Raw genomic sequence first — 23,101 nt, forward strand, 5'->3', positions numbered from 1 at the left:
AGACCTACCTTGCGGAAGATGAGACACGAAAGGATTCTTGTTTGATCAAACTGGGAAGGTACCATCGCGCGACTGCCATCAAACTTCCATCTCCCGCTCCGCTCCATCTGTCCAATTTCTATGTTGACCGGAAGATCGATCTTTGGAAGCTCATACAGATGGCTAACGAAGACTGACCAGTCGATGAGTTCGAAAAGATTTTTTTATGACACGAGCGTACGGGGCGTGAGAGACAGGATCATGATAGAAAACAGTAGCGGCATAAATCGCCAATCCTTGGACCACACCGTGATATTCACGCGGGGAATGCCTAATATTCGGCAACAATGCGACTAGATCTGTGAATCCTGCTTGAGACTCTCAACGGAAAGAGAGCATACCTACACTTCCAGAGGGGATGCCATGCCCGACGTCAGAGCTGAAGACATCTATTTTGACAAGAATTAATCAAGGTTTGATTAGATGTAACACAGAAACAGGGCTACAGATAAGTATCCAAGGCCGAGCTCTACAGTTCAGAAATGTCATTTGTTTCTAGTCGAGTTTACGTCCTGAGCACATGTATGATTCAAGGACGCGGAGGATGCATTCAGTCCATCACTGCTTGAGCCAATCTTGTATTTTGAAATCTTACTGCGTCTAACATTATGCTTAGACTTTCTTACAAATTTAATTCCATAACTCAAAGCTCCGTTGTTGAAGATTTTCTAGATGAGCTATGCCTTGCTTCTTGTCGATATGTCACACTAGCTAGGGGTCGCTCATCACCACTCAATGACGACGCGTCATCACGGCCTCCATTTGTATGCGTCGCAATGACGTTGCTATGAACGTCGTAGTCATTCTTGAGGCGCCTGAAATCCTGATTGCGTTTGATCCCCGTGCCGCCAATGGTAACAAGCTCCGTCTTTTGCGACCGGCCTCCCGTAGCCGACCCTTGTCCAGATCTGTTCCGAGTGCTGCTGAAATGCGACGAAACAAGGAGCATGAGCGGACGCATCGTAGGTAGGCATGCGCTTATGATTCCAGTAGCAACTTCCACGACACACCAAGTGCACGCTGTTGCTAAAGTTCCCGTTGTGTCGGCCATGTCAAATTGCATGATTGTCGTAAAGCGATATATGCTAGCGAAGAGAACACTGCGAACCACAGTCAGTAACAAGTACATCCAGATCAAAAAGGAAAGTACTGACAATGCTCCGAGCAAGAACATGAAGATCAGCGATGCGCGTTGGGCGTTTGACACTTGGAGTTTCAACACCTGAGTGACAGGCATGCACAAGATGACAATATCTGTCAAGATATTGGGCACGGCATTACCAATGAATGAGGCCTTGAGGTTGATGCAGGTACCGGCGACTGCGGGGCCCAACCAGGCTTTTTCGATAGGATTGCACTGGAAGATGCTAACGCAATTGATAGCGATGACCCAACCAATCGTCACGGATCCTAAGATGTATGCGCCGATTCGAAAGTCCTTGGTCGGAAATATGCGCAAGTACATCAGGAGGAGTGAGAGCTTGACCAGCCCTACCCCAGTGCAATAGACACACTCAAAGGCAACGAGAAGCTATGAAGATCTATGTTAACGGGGTTCTCACCTCACTGAGCCTTTGCTTATGGAACACTAACCTTTAGCACCATCGTGACATTATCGGGGGGCAGGGTGACAGCATGCCTTCCCAATCCCCAGTTAATCACTGGAAAGATGTTAAGGTGCCAAGCAGACTATTACAAGTGTAAAACCTACTGGCATAGTTGAGCGCTCCGGCAATGAAGCAAAAGACCTTGCACGAAGTAAGTTGTCTGGAGCGGACGTCAGAGATGCAAGGGCACATACTAATGAGACTACTATCATCCAGTCGTCTGCTCCATAGGTCAGCCCACGCTTATAGCGAGCGGCAAAGCGTAGTACCACGAATATAAACGCAAGAACCAGCAATGCGGTAGTGGTGCCTCGTAGGCTGGGGCCTGGATCTGACATTTCCGAGTTTGTTCGAGATTGAAGCATGCCTTCAAAACTTGGAACACTTCGTACCGCAGACGGGAAATGCATTGAATTGCTTCACTGTATATGTGAGAGTGAGAGAAGCTAAGTCGGCAATACGTGAACCCAGATCGGGGTCCTCGAGTGCAGAAAAGGAATCATATACATAAAAGGAATCATGATGGGGTGCCCAATCATAGTGACATGTGGGGCGGTTCGGGTGGAGGAATCTCCTGTTATGGCCTGACTCCTGATGATCTTCGCCTAACAAAGCCACACCTGGCGTAGGTGTACGTATCCTAGCAGAACGCCTTCCGTCAAGTACGCACTATCGTTGAAGTCTGAGTGATCTTGGGATCTTTCAGCTGCAAGAAGCACGGATAGAAAAAGCACTCACTCGGAGCTATAATCAAGAGCATCTAGGTGCTTACACTACTCATTTTTACTTTTCTGATAACTTCTAACAGAGGTTTACGAGAAACTGAAATTAATGCCCGAAGTAAAGCCCTTCCTCCAAACTAGTCTCAGACGCGTCTAGACTTCTGCTCTTCGGGCCGTTCCCTAACGCCTGGGACTGTGCCGTAGAGATCAGTCCTATCTAGGTAAGCTCGAAAGTTTAATAAGCCATTGTATTCCGTCCTGTGCATGTCTGCAGCCTCATCACTTCTTGTCAATTGAATCTCGTTGCGTTCTCCCTCAGTTCCATATCAACAGCACCGTCAACATGTCCAAGCCTATCATCGTGTTTGCTCCGGGTGCCTGGCACACGCCTGACTGCTTCGACATCACCCGCGAACAACTGCACCAGCGCGGATGGGATACCGAGGCTGTAGCGTACCCCTCCGTTGGAGCGGAGCCTCCCAACAAAGGCCTTGCGGATGACGCCGCGGTGCTGCGTTCTACCTTAGAAAAGATTGCTGATGAAGGCAAAGAAATTGTCCTGGTTGTGCACTCATACGGAGGTTTGGTCGGACAAAATGCTCTCATGGGCCTGGGGTCGAAGCAGCGGCAGGCCATGGGTAAAAAAGGCGGTGTCACCATCTTTGTTTACCTTGCGGCTTTCGTCGCTCCGAAGGGGGCAAGTATTAAGGCTATGCTTGGGGGCCAATTCCTACCCTGGATGCAGTTCGATGTTCGTGCCTACGATAGATGAGTTCTCTGAGTTTCTACATAGCGAGACTAACAACCAGAGCCAGGGGGATTACGGTTACGCCGCTACGCCCGAAACCGTGTTTTATCACGATCTCAGCGAGGAGGCACAAGAGACAGCCATAGCTAAACTGAAACATCAATCAGCGCGCATCTTCATCGACGAGGTGACCTACGAGCCGTGGCACGAGATTCCGTCCATGTACTTCTTCTGTGAGGGAGACAAAGCACTTCCGCTACCTATCCAGCAGCAGATGGCACAAATGCTAGGTGCAGATGCGCCGACCTTCAAATCAGTCGGTTCGCATTCGCCTTTTCTGAGCCAACCTCAAGAGGTTGTTGAGGGTCTGGAGTTTGCGGTTAAGGTTGGCGAAAGTAAGAAGTAGAAGAAAGCAGAATCTCTAGTATACAAATCCATTTCCACAGAAGAGTGGCGCACATGAGGTTTCAACCCATATTAGAGGATGTCCGTGCGCGTACTGCGCTTTTCTCGCTTCTGGTAAGCGCCACCGCCTGAATCCAGGCTGTGCAAGCAAACTTCCAACTCACCCCCAGGTGTCATTCATCTGTGTTTTCGAAAAGCCCATACAACTTCGCCTTTAATACTTTCCACGAATATGTCGCTCGAAACTCACGCCAACTCACCAACAGAACGAAACATCGACGCTATGACGCATGCTTTAGTGCTCGTACCGCCGGCTCAAAAAGCTTGCTCCGTTTGCTTTGAGCCCTGGAACACCAGGATCGGATGCGAATTTGGAACCATTGTTCAAACCCAGTGCGAACATGTCTTCCACCGCGCGTGTCTAGGGGCATGGTTTCACAAGCAAGATTTAGAGGCAAAGGAGAATACTTGTCCGTGTTGCCGCACTGTATGTTCACCTATTCTTCGTCAGCCTGCGTACGAACAACAACACTTGCCTAGACGCAACCGGAATCCTGAAGACACGGTCGCCCCACAGAGCTCGAACGCGTCTAATACAGGCTCCACGCTGGCGACCCCGGAAGATATTTGCAGACGATTGCAAATTTCAATGGAAGAAATTGATGCCCAGTATGTGCACATATGTACGATGGGTCGTTCGCAGATGGATATGGTGCCCGATCAAATCAGGATAAACAGAGTAAAGCTAGACAGGATACGATGATCCTTGAACTGTATAGGGTTGGCAGATTGGACATTTCTTATGTTTTTGCCATATATGTATATATCTGAGAGTCCTCCACTTGATCGATACCATATTCGATATGCTCCACGAAGCTATGAGTTCGTAAGGTCGTCGCAACGGATGTCTTCATGGTCTACAGCCGACCAAGCATGCCTTATGTGCTTCATGAAGCTATGAGTACATGAAGCGAGTACGTATTGGCCTACTGAAACTGGGCCGGTCATGCTAAGGTCAATCAGCGATACCTTGGGTCTTTACGCTTTCTTACTAGACCCCTGGACGTTGATCCTGCTATCATCTACACCTGGAGACGCAATTTCAGCGGCTCCTCTGACCTTGATGTCCCAGCGCTGACCTACGCCACCACTGCCACTCTGTTGACGGTCGTTCTGGCGAACCTTCCCGCGACCAATTTCACCGTGCGTTCGACTGTCACCACGTCCGCGACGACGATCATGACCTCTGTCATGCTGCTGGTTGCCAGCGTCATCTGATCTGAGAAAGCCCTGTTGAGGATGGTATGTGGCTTGGGCAGGAACGTACCGGCCCTGCGAAGAGTTATACCCGCTCAGAGAAGGAATAAACTGAACCGGTGGAGGAGCGAAGCCAGGCGTCGCCTGCCATTGTTGCGGCTGAAGTTGCTGCTGGTTAAGGTACGTAGGCGGTTGATAATTGCGGCGAAAAATGCTGAGCTTGAATGCTTGTGTCCGTATCGTCGGCACCACGATTACGCTTGTTTCTCTTTGAACCTGTAGGAGCGTTTTGTGGTGGAGCACCAGCCGCTGATGCTTCCCGAGATGCGCGATTGATCGCAGCTCGCTCCGCGATATCTGCCGCAGAAGCCTCGCAAACTACCGGCGCATAAGGAACCTGGAACTCCGACAATTCCTCTTTTTTGATAGGCGGATCGTCATCAATATGCAAAAAAGAACACTTGAATGTGTTGGGGCACTCTTTGCGCACCGTCCCAAAAGGACACATCTGACCTTCATGTTCGTGGGTATATATGCATCTCGAGCCCTTACTGCAACCCATGTTGATGTTCACAAAAGAGCACATCTTCTTTGGAGGAGGCCGGCTGTGGTCAAACATGCAAGTTGCTTGCTTCTTGCAACCAACACCGAATCTGCATGTGATGAGCTTGCCTTTGTTGATGACAATGGAGGGTGTAGTAGAGTGGGAAATCCGCGTAGAGGAAGTTTCGCCTGACTTGGAAGCAAAAGCAGTATTGACAGCAAACTGTGGGCATGTTTTAGTAGTCGGAAGAACGGTGTCTCCAGCACCATCAGCAAAATCGATCTCCTTGTTAACATTTGCTTCTAGCAATTTAACTGTGACTTGGATAGTAACCCCGTCGACCGTTATATGCCGAGTTTCTGTCGTTCCAACCGCAGCTAGACCAACCCACATCGCAAGGTCGGCGAACTGAAGACTGGTTTCAATCCCTTTGAAGATTATGTTCCTCCCCTCAGCAGAGTACGCATCGTTGCTTTCTTGCCTCTTGATCGCCTGATCTTCTTCAGACTTCTTCTTCTCCTTAAATGCGCCTGTTGCCACCTTGACTTTGGTGTCAGAGTCGTCCTTTTCAGCGACTTTTTTCTCCCGGTCCACGGCATTCTTAGTGAACTTCAAAACAGGCTTTGCAATTTCTGCACTGAGCTTATTACAAAGTAGTGGTTCTTCGCGGACGGGCTTTTCGATCTCGACCTGTTCGATGTCGTCCTCACTACCAACCAGTGTGATATCAGCTTCGTCGCCAGTGATGAACTCGATATCGTACTCAGACGCAGCTTCACTCTCAGGAAAAGTTTTCTTTGCAGCTTCACCGTCGTCTACGGTCTCGCACTCATCATCGGGCCAGTCGACGTCATCCTCGTGTTTCTCCTTTGTGTTAGGTTCGGTCGTGCTAGCGAAGGGTACGATGGCTTTTTCTGCTTCGACAGATGCCTCAACTGAAACAACGGCTTCGGATATCTCAAAAACATCAGGCTGAGGCGCGAAAGCCGCATCGTCCTCCTTGATGGTAGGCGACCCCTTGGTTTTGGTACGCTTGTCGCCCTGGGGCCCTGGGCTGTGCCTTGTTCGGAGCGGGTGCGCTTCTTGCCGGCCATGGTGCCGGCTGAAGACTTCAAAGGGTGAACGTGGGGTTCGAAGCGGTTTTCGAAGTTGAATTGTGTGGTCTGGTTGGAACCGTTGGATGTAAAGTGGATGGTTTGAATCTTCTCGATCCTGCAAAGGCTTTGGTGCAAACCTGAAGAGGGGATGTCTACTAGTCGCTCTGTTGGAAAAGTTGCAAGCGGCTGGCAGCTCGAGCTCCCGGAGGTTGACTCGCTGTGTGTAGGAGGGAATATGTGAGAGCTTTTCAACCAGAAGATTTGTATCACAAAGGTGCGATGATAGCGCATACGACATCAGTGAAAGATGCACAGGCTCAGTAGCTCAGGTCCATGTGATGTACAAAGCGACCGAACATGATGGCCAAGTATTTTTCACTGTCCGTAATATTGACGATTAGGCCTCGGGCGACGCTCTAGAGACAATGACGATGTCAGGCGTTGAGGGGCTGCTTTGTATGTATTTGCGTCAAAGAAACGCCTCAATAAGGAGATTGCAACACATTCTTGCACTGTCCTTACCGCTCTCGCAAAACCGATCTGAAGATTTATTTTGCTTAGGGATCAAACACTTCTACAGTGCCTAGCGCGTGAATCATACCATGCTCTTGATGCCTTCTTTTCCTTGTAATGTTATGACGCTATAGCAGAGAACAATTCGTCGTCGGCTACAAGCTCTGATACCATAATCGGCCATTGACGGTCGCTGGCAGGCAGACGGGAGTAAGCAGTTGAGCATCGTGTCTCGTCGCGCGCAGCATGCACATGTAACACCTGCGAGTGTGCGCTTGTCATGGAAGTAGCTAGAAAAGCATCGCAATATCCAAATCGCGCATTTCCCTCGTGCTGAGCACTGAACCTGTTTGATGAGTTCTGTGCATGAAAAGGTGTGAAAGGTGTCAAATCTTCGATGCAGGTCTATGAGTGTCAGCGTTTCAAGGTTCGCTCGAGTCATGCCCACGCGCTAATCGCGCCCTTTGACTGACATACGTATCAGTACAGTGAACGGCAATATAAGAATCGTAGCGCGCAGCATCATACATCTTATTTACCACTCCGAATATCGCAACAATGTCTGTTAATACCAGTCATCTCGTGCTGCCGCGCCCAGGTACAACAAATACACCAAAATTGCCTATTAGAGGTCCTTCAGAATCATTTTTCACATCTACCTTTGGCGCCTTGCTCCCACCGGCGCGACACCTTGAAACTGCCAATGGAAAAGCGGCGTACTACTCGATACCACCATCGGCGCCTACAGAGAGTGCACGAACAATCGATCGCGTACTCCTGATCCATGGTGTACAGACCCCAGCCATAGGAATGCTACCTCTGGCACGTGCACTGCACGATACATTCTCACACACGCATTTCGTGTTGGTCGATCTCTGGGGTCACGGCTTAAGTGATACACCCGTCATTCCACACGAAGCGGCTTTGTTCCACGGCCTGATTGACGCGCTACTCGATCATTTACAATGGTCTACCGCACATCTCATTGGCTTCTCCTTCGGCGGCTCATTAACAGTCGGATACACTGCATCGCGACCATCTCGTGTGAGCAGCTTCACGCTTGTTGCCCCAGCGGGACTTATTCGCATTGATGCTTTCCCAACAGAAGACCAACACCACCTGATGCACGGTGTTGACGAAGTCGAGGTGCGAAAGGTTATTCTACGATTCCTGGAAGGCGGAGAATTGATAGTACCGGATGACTGGCGAGAAAGAGTTGGAAGAGGTGAGATCGTTCCTCAAGCGGTGAAGGAGTGGCAAATGCGTGAACACCCTGGGCATACGGCTTCTGTTGTTGCTATGTTTAGAGACGGCGGTGCAATGTACAATCATAATAATTTTGAGAAGGCAGTGCGGACTGGTATACCTTCTTTGGTGGTACTGGGTGAGTATGATGATCTGTGTACGGAGGAACAGTTGAGAGGATATGGGTTCAATGATGTTTATGTTGTTCCACAAGCCGGACATGGTGTTGTAAGAGAACGGGTACCTGAAGTTGCTAGATTCATCACCAACTTCTGGAATGGGCTAGATTAAAGAAGTGTGCGCGATGATGGAATTGACGAAGAGCATGGAGAATTTTGGAAATTACTTTCCCTCATCGTTTGTGACTGCTTGCCAACTATAATCTTGCCCTAGCCGCATCGCTACCTCACGAACACCTAGACTCAACTATTCCAGCGTCGAGAACGAACTAATCATCAAATTGACATAATCGCACTTGACGACAAGAACAAAAACAGTCATCATGTTTGACGACGACACACCATCACGTCTCTCCTCGCCCGGGCGTTCAGGCAGTGATCGTCCGTATATTGTACGCGCACGACGCCCGCAAGCACGGGAAATGCCTGAACAAGCCATAAAAAAAGACTCTTCAATAGCCAGTCCGCCAGAATATTGTTGGATACTCATACTGAAAGGCGGTGAAAAGCTTAGGGCTCACTTGGCAGAGTTCAACGCGATAGCCAAGGCTGCCGCATCTACCGACCTTCAAAACCTCCACTTGGCAATTGGGGCGCAGTATTTGCGCTTCCTTCCCAAATTTGACGACATTCGGTACGATGAAACGACCGACGTTGGCGAATATCTGCCTATCATGGTGCAAGTTGGCACCTACAACACTCCTGCTAAGCCAAAGAAAAAGGGCCTCAAACCGGAGCAAGTATTGGAAGTGTGGGTCTACCATACACTTTCACAAAAGCCTACCGAGGAAGATCCAGCACCTATCTCTCTGATCGAGCTCGTCGCCTTCAACAAGGACCAACAGCACGTGCCCGATGTACCCGGACTGAACCAAGACGACCCCTGGGCCACGAAAAAACAGCTGGTCAACCTCCTCCAACCCTTCGTAGGCATTCGCAACGAAACAGAACTTCGTTGCTTGGTGTGCTACTGTCTTCTTCTTGCTGCCGCCGAGAACCACTTCTATTTTGACGGACTCTCTATATCTAGAGAACTAGGTTTCACAGGTGTACTGGTCGAACTCTGCAAGAGGGCATGGGAAGATGAGAGATTCCAAGCCTTTGAAAAGACAGGCGTATTGCCAGACAAAAGCAATTTGTGGGATGGAGTTCCTAAGTTGGACGTGCAGAAGGGAAGAGATGCTGAGCAGTATTCAACGTCGGAGAGTGAGGGTGAAGATAGAATTCCGGCAGTCATGCCCGAAGGTACGACGCAGCATCTCACAAAGAAGTCCAGGAGGAGAAGACGAAGAGATTCATGAAGGTCTGTGATAGAGCGAATGTTAGTGTGCTGCGCATTGCAACATCATCATGCAATCCAGACTTACACGGGGCACTAGATGGTACATTTATGGAACCCTGACAACAAACAGGCAATATAGAAGGGTGCAGTTGGGCACAGAAGCAGCTCTCGGCTACCACTATCTCTCTTCAATTAGCCTGCATGTGGGGCCATCCTTGTGGCGTACATATAAGCCGACCCCACACTGTATACACGGAAGAAGGAAGATCAATATACCTGCCACTGTAAGTTACAGTCGCTTCTCACATATCTGATTCGTATTCTCTGTTTGATCTTCTAGACCTCAATCCACACCTCGTTCCGATATGACGCGCTTCTCCCGTCGCCCCTCATCCGGCGTCAACGTCATAATAGTAGGCGCAGGCTTCGCGGGCATTGCAGCAGCGATAGAATGTGACCGAAAAGGCCACTCAGTCCTCCTTCTCGAGAAAGCTGCAGATGTAGAGGAGATAACGCGATTCGGGGATATCATCTCATTCGATCCGAACGGTGCGCGCAACTTCGAGCGCTGGCCTGGCGTCATCGAGGCAATGAAGAAAGTTGCACGGAAAACAACGTGGCTGGACCTGTACCACTGGAAAGGGGAGTTTGTTACAAGACAAAGTTTTGACGCCGAGAAGGAGTGGGGACCCAGAATCAATGGGCATAGAGGGGAATTGTACAGTATCATCCATCAGCATGCTGTCGACCGGGGCGTAGAAATCAGATGGGGTCAGCGTGTGACTGACTACTTCGAGGATGAGGAAAGAGCTGGTGTTGTTGTTAACGGGAAGCGTGTGTTTGCTGACGTAGTCATCGCAGCCGAAGGGGTGCGCTCGCGTGGCCGCAAGATTGTGCTTGGATTTGACGATAAACCTAAGAGCTCGGGATATGCTGTATATCGCTCTTGGTTTTCTGGCGACGCAATCAAAGACAACCCTATGTTGAAGCATCTTGTAGAGAGGGACAGTCACTCTGGTTTCATTGGCCCAGATCTCCACTTCCTGGTTTCGTCGCTCAAGGACGGCAAAGAGTTTAATTGGGTGTTTACTCACGTAGACGACGGCAATATCGAAGAGAGCTGGCAGTTTCCCGGGAGAGTAGAGGATTGTCTAAAGTATGTCGAAGGATGGGCGCCGATAGTACAAGAGATCGTGAGATCGACACCAAAAGGCGCACGTCTCATCGATCACAAACTCGTCTTCCGCGACCCATTACCGACTTTTATTTCCCCAAAACAACGCATCGCTTTGATTGGAGATGCAGCGCATCCATTCCTTCCAACATCCATCCAAGGAGCCAGTCAATCCATTGAAGACGGTGTCGTCCTAGCTGCATGTCTCGAACTCGCTGGCAAGGAAAGCATCCCACTAGCCGTATGTACATTCGAGAAGATCCGTTACGAAAGAGTACACAAGGCGCAGGCGACAGGAGTGACGACGCGTGAGCGATGGCACAAAGCCGACTGGGATGAAATCGCTAAAAAGCCAGAGTCGATTCACCTAGCACGCGAGGCATGGTTGCTGAACTTTGATGCAGAAAAAGACTGCTACGACAGGTTCCAAGTAGTCGCCAAAGACTTGCGGGGTGCACAAGCACGGTTGTAAGGTTGGGACGCTTTGCTCGGGTAGTAGCGTCGGTATATTGTATTGGTGTTATACGGACCAGGCAAACAACCTTGGAGGCACGTTATCTACACGTGGTATGTCAGCGCAAGGTTGTTTATGCATGTCTCGCGTTGGCTTTCCTGTTTGGCATAGTTTTCGATCAGGCTAGAAATTGGATCATAGTGGTTGGCATCATTGATGCGGATGAGCTCGCGCTACTGCCGTCTAATGCCGGACTAGCACCTGTTCCCGTCTATCACGTCACAGCCGTGCACCTGCCACTTGCAAACTAGCACGGGCAAAGGTGATATCTGTGTCTCTAAAGCAACTGCATGTCGTCTTTGCGCAGCCATAATAACCTCGTCATTTACCTATTGCGGGAGTATTGCACCCCATAGTCGCCTCCTCGTGTTTTGGAGCAACAGATCAAGAGTGATTGGGCTGCAAGATGCACCTTTCTACCCTATCCTGCTTCGTCGCCGCTGTCACCACCACGGCCGGCGTTCAATTCGGCGACGCAAAGGACCCTATCAACATCGTAGGCATTGGACGCAACGATATCGAAATCTTCTTGGGTATTCCATATGCTCAAGACACCAGCGGCGAAAACAGGTTCAAGCCTCCGATTCCCTATGAGTATGCTCCAGGCACTACTATCGATGCGACTAAGCCCGGGCCTGCTTGTCCTCAACCACTGGGCGTACTCTACCCACCTCTCGGACTGGGCAACATCACCGAGACTTCTGAAGACTGTCTGAACCTGAACGTTGCAAGGCCCAAGGCGGATGACAGGCAAGGAAAGGGGCCACTACCGGTGCTGGTGTGGATTCATGGAGGGTCTTTCTGGTGGGCCAGTAATACGGAGCCGACAACTGCGCCTGACGGGATGATCAAGCAGTCTGTGGAGAACGGTGACCCGATCATACATGTGGCCATGAACTATCGTCTTGGATTCTTTGGGTTTGCCAACTCCGACTCGCTGAAAGAGGAAGGAAGCATGAATGCTGGTCTGCGTGATCAGCGCGCTGCTATCGAGTGGGTCCGCACAAACATCGCTGCTTTTGGTGGGGATCCGGAGAGGATTACAATTGCCGGTCAGTCTTCCGGCGGCCTCGCAATCGGAATGCAGATCATGGCTTACGGTGGGGAGAAGCCACTCCCGTTCCAGCGGGGTATCGCCCAGTCTCAGTCTCTTGAGCCTGGTATCACCGGTACTTTTGCCAAGGATGCTATGATCGCATTGGTCGACTACGTGGGATGCAACACTACCGATGTGGATGCTCCTGAGACGATCGAGTGTCTACGAGCGTTAGACACTGACACGCTGTTTGAGGCCTCGAACGCGACATACCAGAGCGATATCGCCCACAATATTGGGGATATCTGGTTACCACAAGTGGACGATGATTTCCTTCCTGCACCACCAAGCCAGCTCATCGCAGAAGGACGCTTCGGTAATGCTACCTTCATGTCTGGATGGATGCAAGGTGATCTGAACGTCTACACCAACACTTCCATTGCGACCGCGCAGGATACATACGACTTTGTTCGCGGGTACCTCCCGGCCTTCTCGGAGGATGCCTTGACCAAGCTACTGGACATGTACCCTGTAGAGGAATTTGGAACCACTGTGAATCTGACAGCGGAATTCTACCGCTCAGCTCGCATCTTCCGTGACATCCTCATGGTGTGCCCGTCGCTACATCTCGGTGCTGCGGTTGACGAGAAGTACGAAGCGCCAGTCTACTTTTACAACTTCAACCAAACCATTCTCGACCCCATTCTCGAGTATGTTGACGATATTGTTGGGTTTGGAGTTGTCCACACATCGGAGTTTGCGTACATTTTCGACAGCATGCAGGTGTACAACAGGTCAGGCTACCCCTTTGACCCAACAGAGTATGATTACGAGCTTGCTATGCGAGCAAGTCGGTCGTGGAGCACATTTGTCAGCCATGGAGTCCCGGCGGAGAGTGGACCTCAATCAACTACGCTGCTGAATTGGGACGAGGCATATAGTCGGCCAGGTGGTCCGTACGTCAGGACGATCGGTGGAACCCATCCGAGTAACAGCGCGCTTGGCATGGCGAATGCGACCCAGGAGATGGCAGAGCAAAAGCTGCAGGAGCGATGTGCTTTCTTCAACAGCCCAGAGATCATCCAGGCGCTTCAGTATTGAGGGTGGTTTGGTCCGGCTAGATGGAATGTAGATGTCTTTGGCCAATGCAGACTATAGGATCCAGAGAGAAATAAATAGGCCAAACAGCGTCTAGGAGTAATGACACAAGGGGTATCTTGAACCCAATCTCAAAGTAATCACACTTCCTCAAGTGTTATCTTCCAACTCGGTCTTATCGTTCTTGTCCGCCCTATCAACCAACCCCATTATAAACTCCCACTCTTCCTTCCTCACCCTACTCACACTCAATCTAGAATTTGTAACGAGCTGCATATCCCTCAACGGCCCCTCCTTTGCATGCTCTTTTATTCTCGCCAAATCTACAATGTCATCGAACTCTCTCACAAACTCGACGCCAACACAGTACCACTTTGGGTTCTCCCTGACGCTCTTCTTATCATAATAGGGATCCTTGGGATCAAATGCCGTCTCGTCGACTTTGGCTTCTTCAACTACGCGCAGTATGCCTACAATACCAGAGGGCTTGGCATTGGAGTGGTAGAAGAAGCCTAGGTCACCTTTGCGCATGGCTTGCATGTTGTTGCGTGCTTGGGGATTGCGAACGCCGCCCCAAGGCTCCGGTTCTGTGCAGGCGCGCAGGTCAGAGATGGAGAAGGCGACGTTTACGCCATTCTCGTACCGGGGAAGAGGCTCGGCTTTCAGGAGCCAGTAGACTTCTTGGGCGCCGTTCGCGTCGCGGTTTGTGGGTGAGGAAGGGGCGGGGGGAGGGTTGGTCTTGGATTTTGGCGCGGATGTGTCTGGACTTGGTTTCGCTTTCGAAGCCTTCGCTTTGGTCGTGGCGGCTTTCTTGGGAGGCGGAGGGCTGTTGTCTACTATTCCTTCGTCTGCGTCTTCGTCTTCGCGATCGCGCTTGGGACGCGTCGTCTTTTTGGCGCTGCGCTTGGATTGTACTTCTGCTGTGGATGAATCATCATCTTCGTTGTACTTCGGTGCTGCTGCCACTGTTTGACGCGTAGATCTTCGTGTGCCAGCCATGACGAGGTTGTGGTAGAGTTGCAATGGTTGTGCACGTTGGTATGCTGTGCAGCCGATGAGGTCGGCTGCTACTATGACGCCATTGGCTAGCATCTAATCCCCCTCAGCCTTGTACACCCCCGGATCTATAAAATGCTCCACATGTCAACACAGCACATGCTGCCGAGCTGGGAACATCGCGCAAGCTGTACTAGATTGATGATCCTGGACACCACTTTGATCATCCAATAACGGTACTACTCGTCATGCTCCATAATAGGACCACCTAGTCGTCTCCCCAGATCAAGCCCATTTGCGTGGCCGTCCGCAGTGCGGATCAGAATTCCGCATTCACACGGTCCTTCCTGAAACTGAAGTACCTCGGCTCATTCGTGGTGGAGTGTTCAAGAAACAGTACTTACGTGGCCTTTGGCGTAATCATGGACCTTGAAGCCTCTTCGACCTTCCGAGTCTTTTCACACCGAGCACGAAGCACAATCCACAACTTAGAAACAAGCTACCAAGGGCAACAACTACCAATACTAAGCCGCGACGATGAGATAACTGGAGGTTTCTGTTGAGGTCGTGTACCAAAGACCACACTATGCATGATCTTAAATCGCCGCTTTCTCCCCTAGCGGCCGCATCTTTGCATAGCACATTCGGTCGACTACCTCAACATAGCCAAGCTCAAGGAACGGGGCCGGATAACTCCACTGAAGTTATGGAACCGCCTCCGCCACTCTGCCGCTACGGCCGCATGAGTTGACAAACGTTCCACTTGTCTCGTAGTAGCTACCTAGCAAAGACTAATACTCGGCCGACATGACCTCAACTTGTAAGGTAGAAGACCACTCTCGGAGGCTCCGAGGTGAACTCGATACGACTTGGCATTGGTATACATAGTACAACTTTCGCCCTTAGTTGCACATCAATCCTAACAAGAAATCCTGAATACATCACGCCGGATACGCAGCAATGGAAGCATTCACCAAAAAGACGCTCAAAACCTCTCGAGGAATCACATACACCTACTACACCTCTCCCGGCTCCGCTTCTCTTCCGACTCTCCTCTTCCAACATGGCTACCCCGACCATGCCGCCATGTGGGCACAAGTCGCGACGCCCCTGCGCTCTCTAAACCACCCCATCATCATCCCGGACATGCTAGGCTACGACGGAACAGACAAACCCACAGACCCTTCCGCCTACACCTGGGACAAGATGACCGACGATATGGTCGAAATCCTAGATGCAGAGAAGGCACAAAACTGCATCTCCATAGGTCACGACTGGGGTTCCGCCGCTGCTTCCCGCTTATACAACTACCATCCAGAACGCGTAGTTGGCTTGGTAAACCTGAACGTCACGTACACAGCCCCAGGTCGCAAGCCCTTCAATCTAGATGGAGCAAATGACATGATGGAGAAGGTTTTTGGATATCGGTTGTTCTCATACTGGTACCTTTTCACCGCACCCGACGGACCAAAACTTCTCAAGGAAGGTCTAGAGAAGAACTTCCACATGATGCACGACAAGGACGGTTTGAAAGAGTTCTTTTGCACACCTGACAGTATGCGGAACGTCCTTAGCGGAAAGACCGAACCTACTTTCAACCTCCGACCTTACGCGCAAGATGCTGAGTTCAAGAAAACTTTCATCGAGCGGATGCAACGCGATGGCTTTGAAGCACCGGTGTGCTGGTACAAGGCTACGACGACGAATTTGCAGCATGAGAGTGATGCCAAGTTACCTGAGGGGAGAGACATAGTCAACGTCCCATCGCTGTATATCGGATGCAAGCAAGATATTGTGTGCAGGCCTGAAGCCATGTATGAGAGCATCCAAAAGGGCTTGTTACCCCAATTGGAACAGTCGGAGATGATTGATGCGGCGCATTGGGTGACGTATGAGAAGCCTGCAGAGGTGGTGTCGAGGCTGGAGGAGTGGTTGAAGCGAAAGTTTGCGCAGTGAAGGATGTAGTATTGTGAACAAATTGGACGAACAATAACATCAGGTCGTTTGATACGTGGTTTTGCATTCTCTACATTGGATCATTTAGACAGCTGTGACATGGTTTGCAGGAAACAGTCTTCCAACACCACAGTAGACACCCCAATACCAGTCGCCGTTAATATCGGCTGCTTCTCTTATCTCTGCTCCTCGAGGGAAGGACAGTTCGTCTTCTACTCCTTCGTCTGGCAGGTAGCCCCATCTAGCTAGTAGTCTCAGGCCTACTCCGCCATCTGGTGGATACCGTTGTACTCTTGCCATCTCCTCTTCTTCTTTAAGCGCGTGACCGCCTACGAGATCGCGTACAACCATGCGTCTTTGTGCGCCATCACGGTCTTCGAATCCTACAATATACATGCGGTGGCTGCGGAGACACTTACGCCATCCGTTTACACCATCTTCCTTGGCGATGCGACCGCTAACGACGAGCTTGTGGTAGCAGCTCATACATATATCGTAATCCCCAGCGTTACACTTTAGACAGTGGTATCTCGTGTTTGACGGTGGAATGGGATAACTGCATATGTTACACAAGGTTGTGAACGTCAGAGGTCGGAAGATGGAATTCGCAATGGTAAAGTAGCCAGGGCCACGCATAAGAGATGCGGTCTTTGGTGTCAACGGAGGAGTTGTAGGCACTGTGTCGTGGTCTGGTGGTGCCAGATGTCCGTCTTGCCGTGGCGTCGAGGGCGCGGATGGAGTAGTATCCGTAATTGATTGCGAGTCCCTTGTCTTGCGAGCGACGGGAACAAGGGGATGTGTGCAATGATGGCCTTGGTTGACGCAATCATTGCAATAGCCCCAGTCGCCTTCGTTGCAGTAGTCGCACTTCCAGTAGCAGGCATTGGCGTATGCCTTGCACATGTCGCAGAAGACTCCAATCTCAACCCTTTCCCTGGGATTGTCCTCGCTCATAAGCACATGTGGCGGCGTTGTAGACTCTGTCAATGGTGTCATAGGCCTGCGATACCGATGTCCAACGAGGATATGGGGGTGCTCATGATTTGGCGGATAGCCACCTTCGGGTGCTTCTCGTTCGTATCGCGGCCAGGCAGTCCAGCCAAAACCATACCAATGCTTGCATCCTCTACCGAGACGGTAGCAGCGGAGGCATACATCATACTCTCCATCATCGCAACGTTCACAGTTGTAGTGAAGCTCATACTGTATGTCATTCTTACCACATCGTTGGCACGCTATGTGCGGCTCGTTGTACAGAACAGGAGCACCTGATGATGAGCCCGAAGCTTGTCTTGATCGAGACTCGCTCAAAGTTGGATCGGTAGTGGAGCGAGGAAAGGGGGGAGGTGACAATAACGGGGGAGTGCTACTGTTGGAGGATCGTGGCAACACGGCTCTGCTGGGATCTGTGGTACGCCTAGACGTAGGGGGCTGGAATGGCGTTATGGCTGGGGTGGAGGAAGATTGGGGTACAGCCGGAGTGCCGACTGTAGCTAGAGAACTCGTCGGACTGCCGCTGTTGGGTAGATCGAAGCCAAGGCTCTGGGGTGAGTTGGGGCTTGAGACTACGTTGATGGCGCTGGTGTTGGCGTGAAGGCTGATGCGAAACTGTTCGCGGACATCCAGCCTACTTCTCTGCTGGTTGTCGGACTGACGGCGTGGCCTTGGCCGCGCATGTTCTGATGACGACTGCCGCTCGCCACTACTATTGTTCTGGGAGGTCGCAGAGACAGGCGTAGGACGCTCTGCTCTTCTTGCCGATCGGGAGCTTCCCTGACTTGAAGATCGCTGGCGTGGTGCTCGTCCGCCTCGGTTCGCGGCATCGATGAGACCAGGTCTAGATATGGGCGGTCCTACTGCCGTCTGAGGTGTCGACGCGCCGCTTTCCGAACGGCCGTGCCTTCTTCTGCGTGCTGCTTCCTCGTCGCGCGTAAGAGGGCTTCGCATGGGTTGGGGCAACAGCGATGAAGATGACGAGCTCATCAAGCCCTCTCTTGCCAGACGCTCCCTCCTTTCTCTCCTCTCGCGCTGTCTTTCTGCATGTCGCTCTGCCTGACGTCGTCGCACAGCTTCGGCTATCCTCTCTGTGATTTCTTCCTCCTGTGCAGTGCCAATCTGGTTCAAATCCACGCCTTCAGACACCAGCTCCTCCAGCACCTGCCGCACGAGGTCCTCGTCGACGTCTTCTGCGTCGAGGTCGGAGGCGCTCAGCAAAGAACGCAGGCTGGACTGGTGTTCAATGGCCCTGGGAGGTATAACGGCTCTGGATGGCGATGCGCCGGGCGGGTTCTGGCTGGTAGAGCGCCTTTCGTCCCGCGCCCTACGAGACTCCCTGCTTGTGTCGCGACTCCTCTCCCTCCGCCTGCGCTCCCTCGGGGGTTCCAGACTGGTCCTGCTGCTGCCCGGTATGCCCACGTCTCTCAGACTCAGCTGCTGGGCCTCCTCGAGCATGCGCTGATCGACGTCATCGCGCTCATCGCGTCGTCTGAGCTTGGGCAGCACATTGTCGCCCGGCTTGTACTTGTTGCGGTCTGCCGTCTTCTCGTCGGCACTCTTGCCTCTCTGGGGATTCGACTTTAGGAATATATCAAGCAGCGTGGTGACGGTGGCATTGGGCTGGGTGGTGCGCACCGAGGCGCGGCAGGAGGGGCAGGTGTAGGGGTGTATGCATGTGGCGGTCGAGGCTTGGAAGGCGAACCATTCCTTCAGGCAGGCGCCGCAGAAGGTGTGAAGGCAGTCGAGGAGGGTGAGCGGCTGGTAGAGGAGGTCGGTACAGATCTGGACATGGCCGAGTTAGCAGGCGCATCCTCGTCGTTGAGCGGGCCCCAAGAACCTTGAAGAGACTCGGAAGGAGCGACCCAGTCTCTCATCTCAACATGCTCTCCAACTCGCCCACAGTCGTGAAGCTGCAAATCCTCGTCCACGCACCCGTCGATGCGACGACACCCCCACTCGCCAACACCACAAACTTGAACCTCGACTTACCGAGCACGTCAGTTCCTTCTCCAGATCGCCCTGTACTCCGCCAGCGCGCTCGGCCTCAGCCATGGTTCGTCGCAAGCTGTTGGTCAAGAGCCGTCGTCATTAGCTGCCTGGCTATGAGGTTGCCGTCTAGCTAGCTCAGCTCGTGCGGTCAGCGACTCGATGCAACAACCATGCACTTGGCGAGCCTCTCTGTTACTTGGAAGAGGCGTCATACCATGCCAGCGCATCTGCACCCTGCCCCTACCCAGCAGCAAAAGTACATGTATTCATCGGCCCGCTGCAGCCTCATGTTGCTTGCCGCAAAGAGCCCCCGTCTCTCCATGTCGGTACGTCACGCGCCTTGCCGACGTGTCACGTATCCAGAGTCGGTGAGAGACGGCGACGCACCTACCACGCCTCTCAACCCCACAGCACATGGCGGGAATGCAAACATGAATTGATATGTCGCCAACACTATAGCTGCCTCGCACGTCTATCGTCTCGAACCCTCGCATCTTGGCCTCCTGTTAAGCTTTCTAGCCCTGCAGCACATGACGTTTGATACATGGTTTCACCTGCGCTACAACCAATGCAACTACGTCCTGACCACAGCACACCCAAAACACGATCTAGATCAACGGGTCACAACAGGCAAGACGCCGTCTGGGATATCAGGTATCCACATGTTCATGCCTGAGGTTTTAAAACCTCAGGCCAATAGAACTATCCCAGTTTTGGCGAGATCGATTAAGCTTTATGGCTCCATCTCATTGGAGAGATCGCGATGGTAGTTATATCCACATATATGAGAGGATCTCAACGATCTGCTGATATTCGATCAACAAGTACATGACATTGCCATAAGTAGCAATAACGCATGCGGCTTTTGAGCAAGGTTGTCACGTTAGTCCAGAGCACAGCGGATATATATATGGGTTAAGAGGATGGAGATAGTTAAGAAGTAGTCGGTTTCGTTTCCTATCTTCCCGTCGCTTGCATCTACGACCTCTGGGGAATCCTCCTGTGCAATAATGTTCTTAGTCCACGTTCCAGCTGCGACCGTATCCATCAAATGTCGATCGGTTCAAGGCAGGCTCTACTCAGCCAACTTGGCGGGTACTACTAGTCTTCTTCGCCAACGTCTTGGACAATTGGCCGCTCTAGCTGGGAAAGTTCTGCAGCCTCTTGTTTCTTGACCTTGGTGATGATGCATCTCATATGTGAGTCTTTTTCTGCCGCAAGTTCTTCAAGAGGGTTGCGAACGCCCTTTGGCATGATGAACCTATGAATCCTGTCAATTTTGAATACCGAATGCAACAGCGACATGACATACGTGAAAGTAGGGGCCACTGTACAGTTGCTCATCGCGACGACGCAACCCGCATCTTCCACCTGTTGAATCAAACCGGGGAGACGCTTATGGTCCTTGTACAGGATAACCTACACTTGGTTTAGAGACTCACTAAGTGTAGTGGACGTCATGTACTGACCGTGACATAGTATTCCGGTTTTTTGTCAGCCTGGGCGGCGAGCACGCCTCCTCCGCCTCCGTCAGCGAGAGCGGGGATTTCTGTGGTTCGAGGTGCGTCCGGGTCGGCGTTGGAGGCCATGGTGGGTGGTTTTGTTAAGATGATGTGTGTATGTGTGTGTGTGTGTGTGTGTGTGTAGGAAAGAAGAGATGTAATGTAATTATTCTATGTAGTAGGTGTGACACTAGTGAGTAATGAGGTGGATCAATATCGGGGTGAAGGTGAGTAAAGGCGAGGCACAGGTGAGAGACAGTTCTCTTCGTCATGTCATCTTTGCCTAATATGCTTTTGTAGGCATACACATCGCCAGGTGAGAGAAGAGCGGGCAGACCTTAGGTGAAGTCGATTTGTCGGTCGCCATATAAAGTCAACGTCTTCATGGGTGTGTCCTCCACCTCTCCTCCACCTCACCACTGACAAATACTCTTACAGCTTCACAACTGCTCTTCGGTTATAATCATCATAATCATCATAATCACCATCATCATCATCATCATCAACATCATCATGCCTGCAGCATTCATCGAGTTCCCTCCCGTATACCCACAAATTGAGCCATATGTCCTCAAGAAGACGCTCGCGAGCATTCCGGAAGACAGGGTGTTCACCGTCAACGACAAGTACAATACCTTGATCGGCGGAGGCCAGCACAAGCCGGATCACGCAATGGGCGTTGCTCGCATTCTTGCCGTACACTTCGGGCATTTGCCTGATGGCTTCGCGAAGGAGGTTCTCGGCGTGGAAACTGCAGACCTCACGAAGTACGGACAGATCCAGAGGGCAATTATGAACGAGCTCTACGGCAAGAGCTCCTTCCTGTACGAGTACGTACGGGGAGAGGTCAGCGCCGATGCCTGCGCTACGACCATTTCGAACTGGGACCTCTGCGCTCGTCAGTGCGATTTTGCAGTCGATGGTGAGAGCAACGAACAGCGTGCCACTCGAATTTCTGACCGTGATCGCTATCGACAGGCCATCGTACAGCTCCAACAGGAAATTCGAGACACGTACAAGGCCGGCATTGTCGACGCAAATGAACTTATGAACAACGACAATGCAAAGTCATATGACAAGCTCGTTGCCCGCCAGAACGCGATATTTTGGGACAAGAAGAAAGATGAGGTTCCACAGTCTTGCTTCACTGGCATGGACCTCATCGCTAACGTCCGCGAGCTCGAGATGCTCAAACCCCGCCCACTGTTCGCTCGCAAGGACTCCGAGCGTGATTACTTTTGGAAGAATCGGATCAAGGGTGATCTCATTACCACAGTATTCAGATTGGCAAAAGGTATGGTCGATCTGCGAACGCTTATTGCCCGCAAAGATTGGGCTCGGGTCTGGATCGACAAGCTCATCTCGACAATGGACATCATGCACCGCAGCGTGATCACCCTCGAGTTTATCAATCTTCAACGCGAAACCTCCACAGACCCGGTAATACGCGCATCCTTCGAACTTGCACTCGACAGGGCCAGCATGAATGCATCCATTCGAGATCTTGTAGATCGCGTGGATGAACCAGCGGAGACTTGGCGCTGGAGGAAAGTTCCGGTGACTACGGGCCATAAAGAAGCACGCCGCGCCTGTAAATGTGCACGAGAACGTCACCAACAAGAAAAGACGAGTCATCCGGGATGACGAACTGGACTTGTGAGAATGAGAATGTCGGTGTGGTTGGTTAACGCATGGCTCGTCTAAGGATAGACAAGGACATGCTTCGAGGGAAAAGCGTAGGGATTCATGGAATTCAGCGGGATACTAGAAAGAAAATGCTTTAATGCTTCATTCTCTTCATGTCTTTCTGTATCAGGTTTCAAGACCGAGTTCTTGCTATCTACGAGCGTCATGGTTAACGTCATCACATCACCGCCAATGCATGACGTTAGCTCGTAGTAACGAAGCACGATATGGACAATGAAGATGCTACCCCGTTGCCCCGGTAGCAGCCAAGCTAGCATACGGAATGCCAACAGTGCTCATAGTATACATTGAAGCAGTCAAATATCATCATGGAATTCTCTCCAGAGACTCATGCCCATGTCTTTGTCAGATCAGTTCCATCCACTAGAGTGATTCCAGAGCCGCACGTCACTCTCATTTTGGGTTCAATTCTAGAAAATTGCAATTGAACACAAGAGCATTGCAACGGAAGCACAGTGCGATTCTGACTGTAGAATCCTATCGTTGACAAAGTCC

The 23,101-nt window shown here is 51.3% G+C and overlaps 10 protein-coding genes across 10 annotated transcripts; 6 read left to right on the forward strand and 4 right to left on the reverse strand.

The window, feature by feature from the left end:
* Positions 1-805: 805 nt before the first annotated feature.
* Positions 806-1,265, forward strand: GT037_004562 (uncharacterized protein; the record flags this gene model as incomplete). Its single annotated transcript, XM_038929609.1, has 2 exons — positions 806-893; positions 946-1,265. The coding sequence occupies 2 exons, from the start codon at positions 806-808 to the stop codon at positions 1,263-1,265; spliced, it is 408 nt and encodes a 135-aa protein (XP_038787881.1).
* Positions 1,266-2,711: 1,446 nt separating this feature from the next.
* On the forward strand, positions 2,712-3,522 carry GT037_004563 (uncharacterized protein; the record flags this gene model as incomplete). The annotated part of the gene is made up of 2 exons (XM_038929610.1): positions 2,712-3,119; positions 3,184-3,522. 2 exons carry the CDS (start codon positions 2,712-2,714, stop codon positions 3,520-3,522), a joined length of 747 nt encoding a protein of 248 aa, XP_038787882.1.
* Positions 3,523-4,559: 1,037 nt separating this feature from the next.
* Positions 4,560-6,717, reverse strand: GT037_004564 (uncharacterized protein; the record flags this gene model as incomplete). Its single annotated transcript, XM_038929611.1, has 2 exons — positions 4,560-5,005; positions 5,055-6,717. 2 exons carry the CDS (start codon positions 6,715-6,717, stop codon positions 4,560-4,562), a joined length of 2,109 nt encoding a protein of 702 aa, XP_038787883.1.
* Positions 6,718-7,490: 773 nt separating this feature from the next.
* Positions 7,491-11,284, forward strand: GT037_004565 (salicylate hydroxylase; the record flags this gene model as incomplete). The annotated part of the gene is made up of 3 exons (XM_038929612.1): positions 7,491-8,157; positions 8,675-9,601; positions 10,056-11,284. The coding sequence occupies 3 exons, from the start codon at positions 7,491-7,493 to the stop codon at positions 11,282-11,284; spliced, it is 2,823 nt and encodes a 940-aa protein (XP_038787884.1).
* Positions 11,285-11,732: 448 nt separating this feature from the next.
* On the forward strand, positions 11,733-13,463 carry GT037_004566 (alpha beta-hydrolase; the record flags this gene model as incomplete). The annotated part of the gene is made up of 1 exon (XM_038929613.1): positions 11,733-13,463. One exon carries the CDS (start codon positions 11,733-11,735, stop codon positions 13,461-13,463), a length of 1,731 nt encoding a protein of 576 aa, XP_038787885.1.
* Positions 13,464-13,610: 147 nt separating this feature from the next.
* Positions 13,611-14,459, reverse strand: GT037_004567 (duf55-domain-containing protein; the record flags this gene model as incomplete). The annotated part of the gene is made up of 1 exon (XM_038929614.1): positions 13,611-14,459. One exon carries the CDS (start codon positions 14,457-14,459, stop codon positions 13,611-13,613), a length of 849 nt encoding a protein of 282 aa, XP_038787886.1.
* Positions 14,460-15,416: 957 nt separating this feature from the next.
* On the forward strand, positions 15,417-16,412 carry GT037_004568 (uncharacterized protein; the record flags this gene model as incomplete). Its single annotated transcript, XM_038929615.1, has 1 exon — positions 15,417-16,412. The coding sequence occupies one exon, from the start codon at positions 15,417-15,419 to the stop codon at positions 16,410-16,412; it is 996 nt and encodes a 331-aa protein (XP_038787887.1).
* An 84-nt stretch (positions 16,413-16,496) lies between these two features.
* On the reverse strand, positions 16,497-19,460 carry GT037_004569 (ring finger domain containing protein; the record flags this gene model as incomplete). Its single annotated transcript, XM_038929616.1, has 2 exons — positions 16,497-19,190; positions 19,398-19,460. The coding sequence occupies 2 exons, from the start codon at positions 19,458-19,460 to the stop codon at positions 16,497-16,499; spliced, it is 2,757 nt and encodes a 918-aa protein (XP_038787888.1).
* Positions 19,461-20,498: 1,038 nt separating this feature from the next.
* Positions 20,499-20,986, reverse strand: GT037_004570 (uncharacterized protein; the record flags this gene model as incomplete). Its single annotated transcript, XM_038929617.1, has 3 exons — positions 20,499-20,658; positions 20,710-20,816; positions 20,867-20,986. The coding sequence occupies 3 exons, from the start codon at positions 20,984-20,986 to the stop codon at positions 20,499-20,501; spliced, it is 387 nt and encodes a 128-aa protein (XP_038787889.1).
* Positions 20,987-21,412: 426 nt separating this feature from the next.
* On the forward strand, positions 21,413-22,543 carry GT037_004571 (uncharacterized protein; the record flags this gene model as incomplete). Its single annotated transcript, XM_038929618.1, has 1 exon — positions 21,413-22,543. One exon carries the CDS (start codon positions 21,413-21,415, stop codon positions 22,541-22,543), a length of 1,131 nt encoding a protein of 376 aa, XP_038787890.1.
* Positions 22,544-23,101: the final 558 nt, after the last annotated feature.

Source organism: Alternaria burnsii, assembly GCF_013036055.1.
Source record: "Alternaria burnsii strain CBS107.38 chromosome Unknown 698, whole genome shotgun sequence".
Lineage (NCBI taxonomy): Eukaryota > Fungi > Ascomycota > Dothideomycetes > Pleosporales > Pleosporaceae > Alternaria > Alternaria burnsii.